The following is a 20154-nucleotide window of genomic DNA, read 5'->3' on the forward strand; positions in this document are numbered from 1 at the left end:
AAATTTGTATGTGATTCACGACAGAGAAAAAAAGAACAAATGGAATAAATGTGATTGTTTATTATGATTAGTAAAATTGGTTTTGAAATGTAGGTAATTAGATTTTAAATAAGAAACAAGCAAACTAGAAAGATTTATGTTTTTATCATAAGTTTGCTAAAAGATTAGCCTTATGTTTTCCAACACTTGAAAAAAAAAAAAAAAAACAGAAAGTAAATTGTCTCACATCTCGGGACAATTACTTAAATCAGCAAACCTTGTGAAACATAACTTTAAAAATCATCCATTGTATCAGCAGCCCCTAAATTGTGGTTAACCTCGAACATCAACAGTTATGTTTAAATTGAAAAAAAGAAAAAAGAGGGGGAAAACAAAAGGTGCTTTATCCATCTCATTCTAATGATCGATAGAGCATCCTCTTGTTTTTCTATATTACAACAGAGCTGCGATTTAACAAATAACTACTCCGCCCCACCTGCTCCACAAATGCATTTTTGGGGTAAAAATTATGGTGTACTACATTATCTATCCACTACCCAGATTTTGGGCTTGAATTGGGGCCACAAAAATGATGCTTGTTATGGTGGACTCACAGAAGGTCTAATTCTTGCGGGCATCCGAGCTGGGAATTGTTGCTTTCCCATCAAATGAGGATTGAAGTAATGTTTGGGGGTTATTGACATCTTGTTCATTGATAACTCAAGATCATTGTCATTATCGTTGTCGTCGTCATCATCTTCATCACTGTCAGTTTCTATTTTATGGTTCTCGCTGAAGCACCCGATCTCTGCAAAATCTGGCACATCAAGGTCCTCATAATCTTCTTCATCTTCCGAGTTGCAATTGCTATATGTTGTCTTAACTGAGGACCAGAACTTGAAGTTGGGCCTTATGAAGCTTCAGGTCAAGGCAATAATAGAGGAATTATATTTCACGAATATTGTAGCACAAAAATTTATCACAAAGACAGTAAAGAAAGGTCAAATCACTAGATTTTATGTGTCAGCTACTAGTCCAATAAGAATCCACTATGTCTTAAGGTTTGCACAGGCATATTGTTAACCAAAAACATCAAGAAAGAAAGTGGGCATCTTACAAAATTGTAACTCTTTCCTTTTCTAAGTTTTAATTAAATACCATTATGGTTTTTTTTTTTTTGGCACATTTTATAAATTGAGGAAGAATAATTGGAGAACTACCATTCTAGGAAGATCAAATACAGACATTGGTGAAACCTAAGCTTCTTAAGAGCAAGAAGAACAAAAAAAAAAGAAATTCTTATATGTTATCAAACTAAAACATCCAGGGAATACCTGTCGGATTCTTTCAGTAAATACGGATCAAAGGGGAAGAACATATCCAATCTCTCCACTCCACCAAATGCTTTTGAGAAATCCGACTCAAGTAAACTTTCAGAAAATAGGGAAACTGATTTCTTGCACAAATTAGCCGCCTTCGCTTGCCTCAGGAATTCATGGACAATAGAAGGCAAACAAACCTGTTCTTGAGCAAAGGAATTAAAATTAAGAGCATATTTCGGTCATTTATTTTGAGAGTATTACCATGTGGAAGATAATAAAAGCAAAATTAAAACAATGATGGAAGCGACAAAGAAATGACATTTTTTTAGTTCCAAGTGTGGAAGAGCAAAAAGCCAGTAAGATTACTTCAACTGCAATTAGAAGAGGCACCTGGCAAGATTATATGAGCTCCAGTGCATAGCCTTGTATCAACTTATTTTCATATATGGACATGTCAATAACAGATTGCTTATTCATGCTATTTTTTATTATTATTATTATTATTATTATTATTATTATTATTATTATTATTAACCAAAACTTATTTTCATGTTGTGCTAGAATATAAAAAGTAATTGGATATGATCAGCAATCTGTTCCTTGACAAATTTAACTTGGTCTGTGTAAAAAAAATAAATTTGTCCTTTACGGAAACAAAGGATAGAGACTCGCTCACCTTTAAAGGACTTAATGCATGATGAAGAATTGGTTGCAAGGGCATTCCTAATAGCTTTGACTTGAGCTGAGGATCATCGACAATGGATCTCATATGAAAGCAAAGGGTATACATCACAGCCTACAATGGAAATGCAACTTCACTGTTATAAAATAGATGACAATACAAAGTGCCAAATAAACAAAGCAACTTCTGATTCAAGCTTATCCCACATTCACATAAGATATTGAGGCAGTCTCAAACCAAAAAAAAAGGCTATATAAACCATTTTAATCTCACAATTGGTTCTAAAAAAAACAAAAAAGAAAATGACATATGCACTACGCTCTTCCTGAATTGAAATTCTGTAGGCTATTAAACATTACAACTTCACAAGCTGAAACAAATAACTACAAAAGCTTCCACTAACTAGCAAACTATACCATCATAAATGTTTCACTCTAACAAATTACACCAAATAATAAAATTTACCTGCCATCCAGCATAGAAGATTCGATTAGCTTTTGGGTTGATTATTTTCTCTGGGTCATTATGACATTGGCAATACTCAAAACACCAATCCATTAAGCTGAAGAAGGAAACGGAAATGTGAATAAAAGAATAGAATTTGGAAAAAATACTTTACCAAAAGGAATCAAAGAATATTCACTAGCCTTTCTAGTATGTCTACCGCCAGAGAAGTTGAAATGAACTTTGCCCGAGACAAGTAGCTAGCAAGATACCCAACAGCACTCATTCTGCAGAGGAGACCACAAAGAAAAGGCACAAAATGTAAGCTAAAACAAGAAGACAAAAAAATTCAAACAAGTTCCCGTCAAGATGCTGCACAAACATTGGCTACAGAATTTACAGCTCCCCAAACATAACACAAGCTCAAGCTTGTGAATTTTACATGGATTTTCATAACAGGATTCTTAAACAGACACAGAACTAAAAACACGCAAATCACCTGCTACACCAGTGGAACATAACAAATAGTTTAAATATAGCATTGGGATGAATTTCTGCCCATCCTTTCTATTTTTTCATCAAGTTTTCCAAACAGCAGGAAGACATCATCATTTCTGACACAAAATATGCATAGCTAAATTGAATACAGCAACATGGGATGGAATGAACTATGAGGTCTGAGCAATGAAACTTTTTCCTTGAAAATTTTGCTCTAAGAACTTGAGAACAAACTTTAGCAGTGTCAATTCCTAAGCAATGAAAAGGAGCACATTTCTTACACCAAAGTGTTCATTAGCAACACTGTATTCGAAGGATCAGCCATAGACATTCAAAAACATTAGAAAAAGTTTAACAATTTGCCTGACACTCTACTAATAACTACCACATATTTGACATTCACGACAATGCACGAGTAAAACATTTAAAAAAGAAAGCAAACACTCATCTCCAAGACATTCAAATTTTGATAGGAAAGAAAATACACAGTTTACCTTCAGAACTAAGATTACCTAGAAATTGGAGTTTCAGTTCTTGAAAGAAATATATCTCGAAGCATAAAAGCAAACTCTTGGCCACATGTCTCAGGATCCAATGAACAGGCATAAAACATCACAAACTGCAATCGAAATATCAAATGATCATGGAGGTGAACTTGATCACCAACTATAATACATCTGATCTGTAGATAAATATCTCACTAAAAAAAAATTTGAAGAACCCAGAGAGAGCTATACCTAACTAATACAAAGTAAAGCTATGAATTACCTGTGCAAACTTTGACTTGTAAGCATTCAACACACTTCTTCGAAAGGCTTCTTTAAGATTTGCAAACACCTAATGACATCAGAAATGATGCATATTTAGGAGGCACACATGCAGGAACTAACTTGCATGGATGCACAAGCTGGGGTAGAAAACCAAAGGTTTAATTACCAGATTAGTCCCTCTATTATAGTAAAAGTGCCCTTTTAGTCCTCCTATTATTTTTTGTCCTTCTGGGATCCTTCTATTTTACCATTTAGTGAAATAAAAGTCCCTCTTAGGGACCTTCTAGGGACAAATGATATAAGAGGGAAGGACTTGTATTTCACTAAATGGTAAAATAGAGGGATCCCAGAAGGACAAAAAATAATATGGGGAGTGAAAGGACACTTTCACTATAATAGAGGGACCAATCTGGTAATTAAACCAAAACCAAACTACATTAACCTGATAAAAAGAATAGTCAAAGGTTCTTTATAAATGCAACAAGCACAGAACATCTCAATATCATCCGCGGCTCTTCCTACGTATAAGTCACGTTTCAGAAGTTGAACATAAAATTCACAGCCAGCCAAAAAAAATGTTTTTCCCTTCATATACAAATCATATTGAAAGTTCTACACCAAACACATTGAGCTCAAGCTAACCTAAAGATGATAATAAACATGGTACTCTACGGAAATCCTATGAGTTTAAATTCCACATACACACAAAACAGCTAAACTTAGAAACTTACTGCCTCTAAGCGACCATTAGATGCCCATATTGTCAGATGTTTGCACACAGCCACCATCAAGCCATCCAGCTTATCAGCAAATGCATTACCATTAAGAACTCCGTATTCTTCCACAGACTGAGAAATCATAAAACATCTTAGTTTAATTTCAAAATATCAAAGGAAGACCATTCAATATAAAAGAGAGTGACAAACAATATTTTACAAGCCAACTATGTGGCACATCAGAAACAAACCTTTCTGCCAATTAAACCATCTGCATTTTCCTCAACATCTTCCAGTTCCATGTCAAAAATTCCTTTGTTAGTGTCTTCTTGTAGAATGTCCTCCCAACTAATGTTTACCTGTGTCAACCAATATCAAGCATGAGCTCAATAACTCCTTTTCTTTCAGATCCTATGAAGCAACTTCAGTACATACATCTAAGTCAGTAAGCAGGTCCACCACTTTTGCTAACAATGCACCACCAAGAAATTCCCCAATTTCATCATTCTCCAGCCCCAGCATGCAATCCACAAACACTATAATAACCTGCAAAAAGGGGTGTTTTTACCAAGAAGCATAACTCCAGAGGATCGGGAGCTACAGAATGAGAAAGGATAGCAGGCATTAACATCCAAAAGCTGGCAGAGGCATAAGAAATGTAATATATTCAAGAAAAACTATCCAAACAACATGAATAAACCTTCTAGTCACTAGGGAATAATGAACTTCTTCCAAAAGCTATTGTAGGCATCATGTTAGTAGGGCATAAGTAGGTTAGGGGTGTGGACATAAGAAAATTAAACTATTTTATGTATATGTAATATGCACAAACAGTCACTGGCACAATCACCCTGATTTTAATCAATACACACTCATAATTATGATTGTTTCAAACCTGCAGCCCTGACATCTATAAAAAGAGCGGGCAGACAATAAATAGATGAAATTCAACTCAAAAGATTGTTACAATCACCTATGAACTAAAATTCTGAAGTTTGCATATCTCACCTCCTTGGAGTCAGTACATTTTGGCATTTTAAGATCAATAATATACTTGAGCTTCATGGGAGCAAGAGGCACCAACTCAGAAATATAGTGCATAACCGTATGCAGCTGACTGTGAACTTCTTCCTTTCTTGCCAATGATCGTTGATGATTAGAACTTTTTAACCTCCGATGCGGTTCAAAATTATTAACAAGCATGTGCAAACAGGTATCTAGAAACTTGTCAGCTACAGAAGCCTGATGCAATAAATCATGTAAGTACTAATCCATGGGATAAAGATTGGCAATACAAGGCTACAATGTTCAGCTCTCTTGGGTCCCATACCAAACAAGCGATCAGTTCCAGCAATGTGCTTACTGTATCTGGCCCATATTTCCAAACACTCATGTCAAAAATCTGAAGAAAAACGAATTCTGGTTAGTAATATCACTGTAGCAGCCTTATTTAAAAGGAACACCTATAAATTACAACAGGACACTGACATTATTCAGAAGCTCCCCATGGAAAACAGGGTCGATTTTATGCACTGCTTGTGTGAGTGTCCTCAAAGCAACCTAAGATTTACCAAGAAAATAATAGTACGATTTCAAGGTTAAGGTTCCAGATCAAAACAACCACATAACAAGAATTGGACAGTAAGAAGTCAAAGGCTTACCACAAGTAAAGCCTCATCCTGAAAGTGCATCTCTTTAGTAGGGTCAAGGATGCATAGCAGGTTGTCATACTGGTCTCTGTCGGCGGGAGCTATCACACTAGGAACCTTAGTGACCAGAAAAAAGAACACCACCAAGTGTCACTTAACATAATTCATTAATCGCAAAACTATTGAGAAGCAATTAACAAAGTAAGCACAGGATCATTTTGATTTCCCACATCCACCTTATCTTATATATAATAACATTGTAACCATAATTTGAGGCATCAAGATTATTTTTTAAAAACAAAAAAAAACAAAACATATTAGGCACAAAAATTGCAGCTTAAAACCCAAGTGCTTCAAGGACCAAAGAGTCCATACCTTGGAAACACCTTCAAGTGCTTCAATCACGTAAGCCGCGGTCTCCGAGTCACTGAAGCACGGATCGTCGATGTCGGCCATAGCCACCTCGTTGTTCAATAACTCCACGCCCATCTCTGTATTGAGCTGCTTCAAAGATTATAATCAAAGCAACAGCAACAGCAATTTAAAGGAGAAAAAAAAAGTAGTATAAACACCGCAACAAATCAAGAAACCTTGTCAGTAGTTATACAACAACTAAACTCCAAATCCAACTAAAAATCAATAATAATAATAAAAAAAAGGAAAGAAAAAGATTGATTTTTCAAACAAAAATCAGACAACTAGATCCGCAATTAACTTGATTATCAAGCACATAAAAACACAAAACAAATCAGAAAGCAAATCAGTCAGCGCACAAGAACAATCAGGAAAAAAAACAAAGAATCACAAGCAAAAAAGAGAAATTAGAGATTAAAGAAGAAGAAAAAAAAGGTTAAAAACTCAGTGGGAATCCAAAAGGAAGGAAATCTCACGAGATCAAAGAGAAATTGGGTGCAAGGGCGGAAGTAGTTCGGCGCCGCCTTCACCGGAAGAGAGGGATTCAAGAACAAGTCGGCGAGGGTTTTATTGCTTCCCTACTTCTCTCACAATCAACCAACACAACACTCAGGCCCGTTTCTTAAGCCCGGCCCTAAACACTTCTTTCACGTTTGTTTCTTAAATCCGGAACATTAATTCAGATCATTATTATTTAATATAAAATAAAAGTATTTACCTCCATTATCCCATTCAAGGGTTTGAATTTTACCTGTCACTTGGCCATATTTCTCTATTGAAAAAAAATTATCTTTTAACATGAGTTTACTTGCTTCTAGAGTTGTTATTTTTTTTTTTTTTTTTTGAGTAAAGTGGATAAACCACTAATTTATTAAAAAAGTTGTTATTTTTAAAATAAATTATACTTCAAATATAACTATTAAAATTTGCTAGTAATTGTTTCAAAAACTAATTTGCTATTAATAAACATATTTTCCCACCAGTTATTTTTTTAATGTATATATGTTTAAAAAAATAATATCCAAATTGAAGCAAATACATATATGGATAATAATTAAGCTATAACAACTTTGATTTACAAACAAATTAATAACTATAAGATGGCAATAGCAATATATTCTCGCCCGCAAACTAATATAGAAAGGCCTTTAAAATTTTTATTTATGGACGTCTTTAGTAGCTGAATCTTTTATAGAATATTGACAAGTTTATATTCTACAAATTTATTTGAGACTAAAATTTTAATTCACAAAAAATTGTGCCATGAACAGCTAGTGCTCTATTAATCAAGGAGTATAATTTTTTCTTTTATGTTTTAAGCAAGGATTATATATATATTTTGTTCATAAAAGGCAGAGATTGATTTGTAATTTTATTTTCTTTCAAAAAATAGATTTGTGAAATATATGAAGAAACATAAATTAATCCGGATTTCAATTACTCTCCTAATCAAAGTCGAGGGTTGGAATATTTGATGAAAATTCAAATCTCGAGGCAAGCTCGTGGTGAATACTAGAGGCAAAGCATGCAAGGATCAGTGAGGTAATACTTTTACATTAACTTGTATTTTTAGCACTATCAATACTTATATTTATTAATGTTTAAATAAATTTAATTCCTGATCAAATAATTTTTTTGTGTGAAATAATTTTAATATGGAGTTTTAATTATCATTATTTCAAAGGCCATTAAAATAAAATGATGTTAGGTATTTTAATGTGATTTAATATTCAAGAAAAAAATTAAGGAAAAAATTAAAAATTCTTTCCAACTTGTTCACCAATTTGATTTGGTCTTTGTTATGTTATGTTTGTTTAAAATCTTTCATCCTATCATTTCTATTTATATATATTTGAAAATTGACAGACGGAAGACATCAATTGTTCATGATTTGAAAATTGACATTTGAAAACTTTATATTAATTGAATTATTTTATATTATATCTGTTTTTTTTATTGTATATATATATATTTTTTTGAAGCCATGTTGTATTTTATTGTGATATAAAAAATGCTAAAAATAAATTCTCATTTCTTAAAAAATATATTTGATGAAAATTGCAGTGTAAAGATATTTAATACAAAACAAAAATTAAAGAGATAAGATAATATTTTATTAATTAATCTAATTTCACGGACCATTTCAAAAATATTTCTTTGTATATATAGAAAATAATAATGTTCTAGCTCTTTTTCTCTCTTGTCCAAATGTAACAGTAGACTATCTAATTCATTTTAAGGAATTAATAAAAGAATTATTCTTTCATAATTTGTCAATAACGAAATTATTTATATAGAGAAATCATGCATGTAATCACTTAAACATGTTTTCTAACTTGCTTATTATTGAAAATTATTGAATAAAATAACTTTAAATTGATGGGTGGGAGATGGTTTGTTCTTTGAAAAACATATATACATGCATGTGTGAGCAAGGAAATTAATATTAAAAAGAATGAAAAAAAGTTAATTAATTATATGAGATTCTAATCTAATATATATATATATATATATATATATATATATATATATATATATATATATATATATATATATATATATATATATATATATATATCTGTAAATACATATAAATATATAAATAGTCATATATATGATTGACTCATCCTAAGTCCTAATTAGTCTGGTTAATAAGTGTTTTCTAATTAATGCAGGATTGAAAAAAAGAGGAAGTGGGAAGTTGGTGGTCAAATGGTTAAAGACCAAAGATGGAAGTGGGGTGCCAGAAGTTAGGGTAGTTACCACCACCCGGAACACCACACGCTCACAAATCTAAACATAAATTACAACCTAAAAACACATATCCAAACCTAAAAATAAACATCATCTCACTTATATAAATTGAGTCCCCATCAAGATGCTAGAAATCAACAACATCAACAACAACATCAAGAAGCTTCTCAGAAGGAAATTAAAGAACAACAAGATCATCAAACAATGGAAATGAAGAAGCTCTTGTCCATCTTCTTCCTTCTTTCCACAATCTTATGCCTTTTCACTGGCAATGCTAGTGCTGGAGGTGTCTTCAATGTGCTTTCTTATGGTGCCAAAGCAGATGGCAAAACTGAAAACTCAAAGGTACGTATACTTCTTTTTCTTTAATTTTCTTCGATCACCTTGACTCCTCCTTTAATTTTCAGCTAGCTCTATTAATTCATTTTGCACATGCATATAATGCATGTAATATATATGTATATGTAGCTAGATATATATATAGATAATTAAACTGAATCCATTCATTAATGAAAAACAATGCAGGCATTCCTTGATACATGGAAGGCGGCTTGCAATGCTACCGGTTATGCTAAGTTTGTTGTTCCTGGCGGGACGTACCTCCTTGGTCCGGTGAGGTTCACTGGCCCTTGCAGGAATGTCCGGACCATGGCAGTGCAAGTACAGGTATATATATATATATATCTGTTCATTTAATTTATAAGTAGCTAGGAATTAGAGAATTAATTTTGTGCAGAAAATAGCAGTTATAACAGTAAAATTATGTTAAAATGCAGGGGTTATTGAAGGCAACTACAAATTTGAAAAGTTATCCAAGTGATACTTGGGTGCTGTTTGGATGGGTTGATAATCTCATTCTCACTGGTGGTGGTACCTTTGATGGTCAGGGTGCCTTAGCTTGGCCCTTCAACGAGTGTCCTAAGAAGAAGCACTGCAAAATCCTCCCCACTGTAAGTTGATATATAATATATATATATATATATATATATAGCAAATATAAAGAGATCAAGTAGAATATATATCAATATATATATATATATATATATATTATAAATTTAATGTACGTGCATATATGCATGTGCAGAATATAAAGTTTGTGAATACAAACAATACGGTGGTGAATGGGATAACATCATTAAACAGCAAGATGTTCCATATGGCTGTGCTGCATTGCAACAACTTCCAAGCCCGGAACTTGAAGATCATAGCTCCGGCCAACAGCCCCAACACTGACGGCATCCACATCGAACGTAACTCTGGTGTTTCCATAACTCAATCTCATATCGGTACAGGCGATGACTGTGTATCCATTGGCCAAAGTAACTCTGATGTTTTCCTCGCCAACATCAAAGTGCGGTCCTGGCCATGGCATCAGGTATATAATTACTGCTACTACTTCAATACGTACGTACGTACGTACATTATATATAATGCATGCTAATTTTAAATATTCAAAATAATTATATATGTTAATTAATTGATTATTATTATTATTATTATCAGTATTGGAAGTTTGGGAAGGTATAAGAATGAAGGAGATGTGAGAAATCTTGTTGTGAAGGATTGCACACTGACAGGCACTGATAATGGAGTGAGAATTAAGTCATGGGAGAATTCTCCAAGCGTGAGCAATGTTGTTAACATGACATTTGACAATATAATCATGAACAGAGTTGAAAATCCAATCATCATCGATCAAACATACTGTCCTTACCACAAGTGCGACACTTCGGTGAGTTAATTAATTAATTGTTAATATATAATATAGTATATCATAATTATAATTATTTTGTATGAATATATGTGATTAATTATCGTATACTATACGTGCATGCATGCAGGCTCCATCAAGGGTGAGGATTCGTGATGTGAGCTTCAAGAACATCAGAGGAACATCAATGTCACCGGTGGCGGTGTTGCTTGATTGTAGCAGAGGAGTGCCGTGCCAAAATGTTAAAATGCAAGATGTTAACTTGAGGTATGTTGGTGGACAGGCAGGCGTTCAAGTTTCCAGTGCCACTTGCAACAACGTAAAGGCTGCGTATTCTGGCAAACAAGTCCCACCACCGTGTCAATAGACACTACTATACGCACATGGTTCTATATATATATATATATATATACGTATCTATTTGCCAAATGATTCAACCACTAATATTGAGTGGTGCTTTTATTTATTTTTAATATTTATATGTATACACAAATTACATTATTTCTTTAACTGTTGTTGAGGCAATATGATGCATGTATCATGTATGAGAGGATAAATTAATTTTTGAAACAATAAAAATATTCAAATTATAAAATTTAAAAGTGAGCCTATTATATTTTATGTCTTGGCTAATATATATTCTAGAATTTGTTTAATTATATGTGACTGTTTTTATTGAAATGTAAAAGAAAATAAAAATAAATAAAAATATGTGAATGAAATAAAAAAACAATGTAAGGTCCCACCGAGATTTGAACTCGGGTTACTGGATTCAGAGTCCAATGTCCTAACCACTAGACCATGGGACCGGTTTTAATAACTCTTGCTCAAAATATTGTATTTAGAAATTTAATTATATGGCAACTAAAGATTCTCCAATATTTTTCTTTTAATTTATTATTAAAAAAGGGGGAAGTCCATTGCCTCTTATTAATAATAATATGATGCCTGATATTGATATCGATATCTTATTTTTATTTTTTATTTATATAGAATTTAATTTCTTGTTACCAATGAAGGCATGCCACGTGTAATATCTTACTCTATAATGGGTAGCTTCAAAGCATCAATATCATATATATATATATATATATAAAAGTTCCAAACTTGCGGGTCCACACCGTTCTTCTCTGATTTCGCTGCTCCGATTTCGAGGTTCGAAACCCTAAAAAAATTTCGTCGGAGAAGGAGAGATGGAGAGCTCGTCGCCATCGGTACCCTTCCCGCTGCTCCAGACCCCGATTGAATCCAAGTACAGGGCCTGCACCATCCCCTACCGCTTTCCCGAGGACAATCCCCGGAAGGCCACTCCTATCGAGATCCAGTGGATCGATCTCTTCCTCAACTCCGTCCCTTCCTTCAGGTTGCCTGCTTTCTTGAAGCTCTTAGGTTTCAATCGATGCTGTAAAGTTTCTGTTTTTAATCAAGAATTATCATTTATTTCTAGTGCTGATATTTTCTGTACTTTTATGTGGATTTCTCGATTTTTTTTTTAATGAATTTTATGCTTTTGGAATCAGATAAGTAGAAATTTGCTCGTTTTGTCTATCGTTTGAATGCTTTGTCCTTTTAGCAAAGTATGGCGAAGCAAAGCATGCTGAGCATATAATTCCGGCAATGCGGTCACTTTAGTTGCTTGCTTAGGGAATTACTGATTTCCAATTATTGATTAGCCTTGGTTTCTTAATTTCTTGGGAATCTAATCCCTTGTTAGTGCGTCCATTTCATGTTTTTCCCAAGCTCTTGATTTTGGATGTTTGCATTTAGGTTTTATTGCTGTGTTTTTCATGTACATTGCTGCAGTTTTCCATCCCAAAATGATACTATGAATGAAAGGGGTGATATAAGATTTGTCCTTCTGCAGGCAAAGAGCTGAAACTGATTCTTCAGTTGTGGATGCACCTGAGAAAGCAGAGAAGTTTGCTCAAAGGTACAACTATCAGTGAGCCACTCCTTTAAGATTGAAACCACTGCAACTTCATCTTCTATCAATCATGATTCTGCCAACTATGCTTGAAGTTGCATGCTTATATCTTATTTTCATGATTTCATTTAAATAAAACATTGGCTCATTTTGCTTGATTTGTAGCTAAAATGGTTCAGCCATAGTAGTGGAACTTACTTGCAAACTTCATAGTACAATGAATTGAACTTGTAGTTGTCCTATAACACATTGTACTGTAATTTTGAAATGAAAGAAATATTTATAAAAATGAAAATAATTCAAACTATCAAGATTCGAAGGATAGAATCAATTTATGGATGGGGGGATTTTACATATTCAAGCTATGTGTAACGAACAATGGGTCACACTTTGTTTTGGAGCATTTTCTGATAATATGGCAGCATGCAAACTGGACAAAATTGGTTTGGGTAATTAACAATTTTCCATAGCTCCTATCCATTTGCTCTTATTTTGGGAAGGTACACTGCAATTCTTGAAGATATGAAGAAAAATCCTGAGAGCCATGGTGGACCACCGGATTGTATCGTAAGTTAGTTATCACAGATTCACAATTTTGTATTTTCTCTTATCTTTATACTACTTGCCATAAATGAAATCTAGTCATCTTTTGTTTAAATTTTTATCAGTGGGTTTCAAGGTTATAACATTAATCACTGCTTGTTTATTTTGTGGTCCTTGCAGCTCTTATGTAGACTTCGTGAACAAATTCTAAGAGAATTAGGATTTAAAGACATATTCAAGAAGGTTAAAGTAAGTTTTCCAGTCATGCTAGACTGTTTTAGTCTTTTCATCTCCATTTATAGCATTTATTCTGTATTCTTATCATAGGATGGCATGCCTTTAAATGGATTAGGATGAGGAGAATGCAAAAGCTATATCTCTCTTTGAAAGTGTAGTCAAGCTTAATGATGCTATTGAAGATGATAGCAAGAGGGTAGAAAACTTGGTCAGGGGAATATTGGCTGGAAACATTTTTGATTTGGGATCTGCTCAGGTAAATAACTTCTTCTATGAAATGCGGAAACAATGATGGCTATCTGCACGATCCTTAAACAACTGGTTCAAGAACATCTAATATTATGCTTTGATAGATTTTGAATCTATGATATGCCACTTCTAGCCCAACATTTTCAAAGTCCATTTGAAAAATGTGTCATCTAAATAGGTCTTTTGATGAATAAAGCACTTGACTTTATATTATTAATCTTGTAGCTTGCAGAAGTTTTTGCAAGGGATGGCATGTCCTTTTTGGCCAGTTGTCAGAATCTTGTATCACGACCTTGGGTCATTGATGACTTGGATGCTTTCAAAGTAAAGTGGAGTAAGAAGTCCTGGAAGAAGGTAATGAGATCCTTGTGCAGCAGCATGCTTAGTTCTCCTTGTTTTGATGATTTTGATTTTTGTAGTGTCACTCAAGTTATCAAGAATTGATTTATTGCAGATGTATTGGACATTGACAGATATTATTCCAATTAATTGATTGCTGGTTTCTGTTCGAGTTTAAAATGACTATTCTAGGATTCCCATTATAGTCTATGAATTGCTTCTCATTATGTCTTTCTGCAAAATCCTTTGCTTAGTATATAAATTGCAGATGTGAATCTTTTGTCATGAGTGCACTCATTTCACTTTGTTGGAACTGTAATGGTTTGTTGCTGCCTATTTTCCAGGCAGTTATCTTTGTTGATAATTCGGGTGCGGATATCATATTGGGAATTTTGCCATTTGCAAGAGAGCTACTTCGGCGGGGCACACAGGTTTGGATCATTTTATTAAATTTTTTATCATCTGGAAATAAGGTTCCCTTTTTCAGCTCTTGCTATCATTTTTATCTATAGTTTTTTCTGGTTAACACCAAAGCTTGCATCCTACCAGTTTAATATGCAAAAGTTTGTAACCCACTTGTATCTCCATGTTGTTCCTTCCCTTTTTGGTTCTTTGTTATTTGGCTTGTTTCTACTAAGTGAATATGTTCTATTCCATTATTGAATTGTACCTGGTTTTTTGGCAGGTTATTCTTGCTGCAAATGACTTCCCTTCTATCAATGATGTAACATATCCTGAACTGATTGAGATTATTGCAAAGGTGATTGAAATACTTGTGTTATCATCCTGAATTTCTGCAGAAGAAAGATTTGATACTGATGTTATTATGGACCTTGTAATCAGCTTAAGGATGAGAATGGGCAGCTTGTTGGTGTTGATGTATCCGGACTTCTGATTGCCAATTCGGGCAATGATTTGCCGGTAAAAACTAGCACTTAAATTCCTTTCTCATGGGTGCCACTATAATTTTAAGCAAGCAAGGATTTCAAGTTGAGTTTATAATTAATTTCGATTTGATTATCTTGCATTCAGGTTATTGATCTCTCAAGCGTGTCACCTGAGCTAGCATACCTGGCTAGTGATGCAGATCTCGTGATGTTAGAGGGAATGGTAAGTTTTCTTTGTCTTTGAGATACCTATGGGTCCTGGGGAAATAAAACTTGACTTGTGAGTTTCATTCAAAGCAATACTCGATGCCATGGAGATGAATTTATTATCTTAATATCTCTCACCATTTTTCTTCAGGGAAGGGCTATAGAGACAAACCTTTATGCTCAGTTGAAATGCGATTCAATGAAGATTGGAATGGTATTATCTATATAATTGATTAATCAAGTTTTTGTGAATGCTAGGAATTTATTGTTTCTTTCCCTCTTGTCCTCTGTCGATAGGTCAAGCATCCAGAAGTTGCTCAGTTCTTGGGAGGAAGGCTATATGATTGTGTTTTCAAGTACAATGAGGTCTTGAACTATTGAAATAACTTATTGAGCTCATATTTAGGCACATCTTTTACAAGTTCTGATACCCATCTTCCAAGGGAACTGAAAGAAGAGGTGAAGAAAAGCTTGCACAAGAGATATGGAGAATTTCACCAATATTTTCTTATTCTATTTAACAGGCAAGGACCTTTTCATGCATTAATGCACAAATAAAGACCAACATTATATGATTATGGGGGATTCGGCATGACAGGGCATGTGTGCATTTTTGAGCATGTGCTTGTTCATCCTCATGCCATTTCGACTTTTATTGGCGTGCTTATAGGTAATGTTTGTTGATGTTCTAATTGAAGGCCATGCCTACATACTTTGATCATTGCATTACTGGCCTGTGTTTAATTCTTCTATCTAGCTCTTCTATTTGCAGCCATTTATAATTGGATGTTAGCCATGCAGCAGGTGCAGTGCTGCTGCCTGCCAATAAACAATCAGAACCCAGGATATCTGCTTTACTTAAATAATAATGCATGTCAAATACCTGAAGCGGATGGCCATATTTGTTAACAAAAAAAATCTTCTATTAAAACTCTACACACACGCACACACAAAAGACCCTGAAATGAGAGAAGTCACATCAGTCATTGGCCTATATATAATATAAATGAACATCGCCAACTTGAGAAATTAATCGTTTTTAATTTCAAGAAACGCAGTTAATCACTTAATCACAGAAATAAATACAAAGTACTGTGGAGTTGCAGAATAAGACAGAGACAGAGGTAATATTGTAATGTATGCTCCACATGTAGAGAATGAAGGAGGAGGAACAGGCGGTTGCATTTTTGTTCCTATTTGCCTGCCGCAGTGTGTTTAACTCTACAACATCTCATTCAACTGCATGAGTAAAGAGTATACACAAACATGATAAATCCAGCTCTAGATAGACATTGCAACAACATTCCTAACTTATTCCTCGAAAGATAATTAAAGCATTCAGACAATGAGAGAGGATTTACAAATCACAATATAAGACACGCAATTTAGAGCATGTATGGATAATAAATAGACTGCAGTTAACAGGAAAATAAAAGTGAATTTCCCAACCATGTGAATTTGAGATGCTGATAAATATGGCACAAGATCAGAACGCTGCTTTGCTTTCATTCAACGGTCTTTAAGAATAATGAAACTCCCTGCAATTTTATTTTATGTTTATGTTTATGTTATGGAGATGCCAGGGTAAAAAGTTAGTCATAGATTAGTGATGTAAAATATCAATGTAGATGACTTATCTTAGCTGACCCGCCCACAAAAAAAACACAAAGATCTAAGTTGCTCACCTGCGCACTAGCAGAGAGATCAAGCTTTTAAATGGTCTAGAATATCATGCTTCTTTCTCGTAGGCCTGGAGGAAAAGCAACATGGAGCCCAAGTCTTTGCAGTCTTTACTGATTGAGTCTTGAGGTCCCTCTTTGCGACAAACTCACCCATGTAGTGCACTACAGCCTGATAAAGAAGCATAGGTTTTAAATTAATCCTGAAAGAAGAACTAATCAAAACAAATCTAAGAAACTTCATAAGAGTATTTACTCACCTCTGCACCCATTCCGACTATATGCCTCGGAGGCACTTCTAATGGGTTTTCTTCAGCATAAAGCACATGGAGATGTGTAAGCATACCAAATGAGTCTGGAAGGACCTGTATCTGATTGTTGCTTATATCCAACTCTTCCAGCATTTCAAGATTACCAATGGCACGCGGCAATGATTGTAGATCAGCAAAATTATTCCCAATATTCAATTTGACAAGGTTTGTAGCTAGACACAAGCTCTCAGGTATCAACTCAAGCTCATTAAAACTAGCATCAAGCTCCTTCAGTTTCAGCATAGATGCCATGGAGGTAGGGAATCCTTTAATATTGTTATAGCGAATGGAGAGAATCTCTAAAGACCCGAGCCTTCCGATAGCTTCAGGAAGGGCTTTTAGGCGGTTATAATCAACTCGGAGCTCCACAAGAGAAGTACAATTGCCAATAGTATAGGGAAGTTCCTCTAAATCGTTTGCCTCAACAATTAACTTCCTCAAAGAACTCAGATTACCAATTGCATCTGAGAGGATGGAAAGCCTGTTGGAGCTCAAGTCAAGCTCTACCAAATTTGTCAATCTGCCAAAACTTGCGGGCAATGTGGTCAACTGATTCCCCCGTACTCCTAAACACTGCAGACTGATAAGATCTCCACAAGAATCGGGAAGTTCAGCAAGCCGATTCGAGCAAAGATCCAGTTTTGTTAGAGAAGAAAGTGTACCAATTGTCCTAGGCAAGATGAGTATCCGGTTTTCCGACAGGTCAAGAGTAATAAGGCCAGAAAGCTTTCCTATTGAGTCAGGTAACCAGTCTATCTGATCCATCAGCTTGTTCTGAAGGCTGAGGTCCCTGGAGCCTTTCCTTGAAGAAACCTCAATCAAGCTAGCTAATTTTATTAAACTCAATTTCTCAGTGACTTCTCCTACTTGAAACACATCCACATAGAAAGCAAAAAAGATGATCTATAAGCACTCAAAAAAGATGAACGAAACAAGCTTTTATTTTCAGTGTATCAAACTCTGTATATAACAATGATTGAATTCTCTTATACTCAGTGCAGATGCTATGACTAATTGTTTCCAAGTTCCATGATGTCCAAATTAAATTCCAAGAAAAAACTCTAAACAGAAAACAAAAAGATCACTGACTTTCAAGTAATAAAGATTGCATTCTCTTATAACTAATTCATTCATGGTATCAGAGCGAAGTTAAACACAAAGAAACAGTGAATAGAAAGACAAAAGAGAACAGTAACAGGTTCTCACCAGAAGCAGGGACAGGCTTGAATGCAGAACTATTCAATTGGAGGTTCATTCCATCACTATGGGTACTCTTCAAGAAACTATCATCCCGAGAAGCATGTCTTATGATCTTCCCACCATCGCCCTCCGAGTAGAATGCTGATGATGAAAAAGTGCTGGATGAATCACAGCCCGTCTTTGAACTAGAAGCAGTGGCCGGTGAAGAAGAGGCAGTAGACAGTGATGTAGTTGAGCTACCATTAGACCCAGTAGAAGGAGGAGCAGTACTAGCAGCAGAAGCAACGACAGCGGTAGGTATAGGAATACACTTGGAGGCTCTCTGAATCAATTCATCAAACAACTGATGGACATTCTCAAGATCAAGCAACTTGAGAGCTTCCCTCTTCTGATCCTTGCACTGTGAGAAGACCAAGCTCCGCTGCATCTCCTGAAGCACAAAGAAGAGGTCGTCGGGGACTTCGAAGGACTTTCTCTGCCTTGCAATGGCGTCGATCCGTGACTGCTCCTCTCTGTCCACATTGCGCACAAGCTCCATTGCGGCCTCAACATCTTCACCGCCGGGCCTCGGAGGGAGTGACCGGAGCGTTCGCATGATCTCGTCGACGATCTCGTCCAGAGACTGCGAAACGAATCCCATTTTCTCGGAGGATTGGGATCATCTGGGGACGATCTAGGTCTTATCGGATTGGGAGAAAAGCAATGGATCACGAGCGAATGCGGAGACATCCACATCGAGGACGCCATTGCCAACCAGAAATCACGAGCTTCCACGCTTTTCGGATGAGGAAAAGATGTGGAAACGGATCGCCTGCTCGAAATCTAGAAGAAAATGATCCTAAAAAAAATCCAATCTTTCATTGCTTTTCCCATCAAAAATCGGATTTTGATGCTTGAGAACTCGAAAATTCAAAATTCCCCTCCAAAAGAAATTTTGAAAATTTGAAAATTTTGAAATTTTTTTTTTTTTTTAAAATGACGTAATTGATGAGCTAAAGAGCAGGGGGCGCACATATAAAGTGTGCTCACAATCACCACTGATTGCAATTAATTATATAAAGTTTTTATTAGTATCTTAAAACACTACTTATGTTTTAAGCTCAATATTTTTCAAATATTTTTTATTTTTTATTCATTTTTGATAAATTGGATAAGTCAGGCATATCACAATTCACTTTAACAGAGATTGAGTTGTAAATCACCTCTCACAATCATGAATTTTTTTCTTGGCACCATTAAAGTTTTGAATATTATATATATATATATATATGCGAAGATCAGTTCATAAATTTTGATTTTGTTTCTCAAATTTAAAATTATATACTTTATCAAATAGTACTATAAAGTTTTGAAAATTTTCATATAAGTAACAAATATATATCCGCACATTTTTATCTCACCTAAACCAATTAAACGCAAAGTCTCACATGCATGCATCACTCCAAGGCATGCATTTGAAGCATATATATATCATTATCCAATTGAATGCCCAAATGGTGGGAACAGCAAACGTAGCTTCATATTATGTAATACTTTATCAATTATGTCTATATCTGCATAAAGAGCTGGCTAAGGGATTAAATGAATAAATGTACAAGAGTAAATCACTTATTCTTCTATCCTGATTACTAATTCTTAC

At 34.7% G+C, this 20154-nt stretch overlaps 4 protein-coding genes and 1 non-coding gene across 11 annotated transcripts; 2 read left to right on the plus strand and 3 right to left on the minus strand.

The window, feature by feature from the left end:
* Positions 1–242: 242 nt before the first annotated feature.
* Positions 243–7087, minus strand: LOC120261219 (RNA polymerase I-specific transcription initiation factor RRN3-like). 3 transcript variants are annotated; one of them, XM_039269006.1, is made up of 16 exons: positions 6951–7087; positions 6436–6551; positions 6073–6177; positions 5900–5971; positions 5742–5813; positions 5420–5653; positions 4847–4957; positions 4663–4770; positions 4427–4543; positions 3694–3762; positions 3438–3544; positions 2631–2714; positions 2449–2545; positions 1978–2097; positions 1314–1498; positions 243–897 (listed from the first exon to the last, which is right to left on the minus strand). In XM_039269006.1, the coding sequence occupies exons 2-16, from the start codon at positions 6547–6549 to the stop codon at positions 579–581; spliced, it is 1914 nt and encodes a 637-aa protein (XP_039124940.1). In that variant the 5' UTR covers positions 6550–6551; positions 6951–7087; the 3' UTR covers positions 243–578. The 3 variants fall into 3 exon arrangements, with proteins under 3 accessions (XP_039124940.1, XP_039124938.1, XP_039124941.1); XM_039269004.1 differs by having other exon boundaries at positions 6436–6561; positions 6951–7067; XM_039269007.1 differs by lacking the exon at positions 3694–3762 and having other exon boundaries at positions 6436–6561; positions 6951–7067.
* A 2345-nt stretch (positions 7088–9432) lies between these two features.
* LOC120260299 (exopolygalacturonase-like) lies at positions 9433–11306 on the plus strand. The gene is given in 7 exon segments (XM_039267732.1): positions 9433–9573; positions 9754–9894; positions 10005–10178; positions 10313–10576; positions 10578–10603; positions 10732–10960; positions 11070–11306. Coding segments are annotated over 7 exon segments (1212 nt in total).
* Positions 11307–11676: 370 nt separating this feature from the next.
* TRNAQ-CUG lies at positions 11677–11748 on the minus strand. Its single transcript has one exon. It is a non-coding gene; the product is annotated as a tRNA-Gln (tRNA).
* Positions 11749–12045: 297 nt separating this feature from the next.
* On the plus strand, positions 12046–16077 carry LOC120261364 (damage-control phosphatase At2g17340-like). Its single transcript, XM_039269233.1, has 12 exons — positions 12046–12302; positions 12804–12869; positions 13364–13430; positions 13587–13655; positions 13759–13899; positions 14118–14246; positions 14576–14662; positions 14917–14991; positions 15075–15152; positions 15264–15341; positions 15477–15539; positions 15623–16077. The coding sequence occupies exons 1-12, from the start codon at positions 12133–12135 to the stop codon at positions 15704–15706; spliced, it is 1107 nt and encodes a 368-aa protein (XP_039125167.1). The 5' UTR covers positions 12046–12132; the 3' UTR covers positions 15707–16077.
* A 348-nt stretch (positions 16078–16425) lies between these two features.
* Positions 16426–19358, minus strand: LOC120261363 (plant intracellular Ras-group-related LRR protein 4-like). 5 transcript variants are annotated; one of them, XR_005536598.1, is made up of 5 exons: positions 18522–19358; positions 17265–18181; positions 17011–17176; positions 16775–16863; positions 16426–16564 (listed from the first exon to the last, which is right to left on the minus strand). XR_005536598.1 is itself a non-coding variant. In XM_039269232.1 (4 exons), exons 1-3 carry the CDS (start codon positions 19153–19155, stop codon positions 17030–17032), a joined length of 1659 nt encoding a protein of 552 aa, XP_039125166.1. In that variant the 5' UTR covers positions 19156–19358; the 3' UTR covers positions 16426–16863; positions 17011–17029. The 5 variants fall into 5 exon arrangements, 4 of the variants coding, with proteins under 4 accessions (XP_039125166.1, XP_039125165.1, XP_039125164.1 ...); XM_039269232.1 differs by having other exon boundaries at positions 16426–16863; positions 17265–18142; XM_039269231.1 differs by having other exon boundaries at positions 16426–16863; positions 17265–18178.
* Positions 19359–20154: the final 796 nt, after the last annotated feature.

Source organism: Dioscorea cayenensis, chromosome 5 (genome assembly GCF_009730915.1).
Source record: "Dioscorea cayenensis subsp. rotundata cultivar TDr96_F1 chromosome 5, TDr96_F1_v2_PseudoChromosome.rev07_lg8_w22 25.fasta, whole genome shotgun sequence".
NCBI classification, from domain to species: domain Eukaryota; kingdom Viridiplantae; phylum Streptophyta; class Magnoliopsida; order Dioscoreales; family Dioscoreaceae; genus Dioscorea; species Dioscorea cayenensis.

Excerpts from the sequence above, each read along its gene's own strand:
- LOC120261219 (XM_039269006.1), bottom strand. The coding sequence starts at position 6,549 with ATGGGCGTGGAGTTATTGAACAACGAGGTGGCTATGGCCGACATCGAC. Across the intron at positions 6,178-6,435 it reads CACTTGAAGGTGTTTCCAAG|GTTCCTAGTGTGATAGCTCC; the intron begins GTATGGACTCTT and ends CTGGTCACTAAG. Across the intron at positions 2,098-2,448 it reads TCTTCTATGCTGGATGGCAG|GCTGTGATGTATACCCTTTG; the intron begins GTAAATTTTATT and ends TTTCCATTGTAG.
- LOC120261363 (XM_039269230.1), bottom strand. The coding sequence starts at position 19,155 with ATGGGATTCGTTTCGCAGTCTCTGGACGAGATCGTCGACGAGATCATG. Across the intron at positions 18,182-18,521 it reads CAAGCCTGTCCCTGCTTCTG|TAGGAGAAGTCACTGAGAAA; the intron begins GTGAGAACCTGT and ends ATGTGTTTCAAG. Across the intron at positions 17,177-17,264 it reads TAGTCGGAATGGGTGCAGAG|GCTGTAGTGCACTACATGGG; the intron begins GTGAGTAAATAC and ends CTTCTTTATCAG.
- LOC120261364 (XM_039269233.1), top strand. The coding sequence starts at position 12,133 with ATGGAGAGCTCGTCGCCATCGGTACCCTTCCCGCTGCTCCAGACCCCG. Across the intron at positions 14,247-14,575 it reads GTAAGAAGTCCTGGAAGAAG|GCAGTTATCTTTGTTGATAA; the intron begins GTAATGAGATCC and ends CCTATTTTCCAG. Across the intron at positions 15,540-15,622 it reads ATTCAATGAAGATTGGAATG|GTCAAGCATCCAGAAGTTGC; the intron begins GTATTATCTATA and ends CTCTGTCGATAG.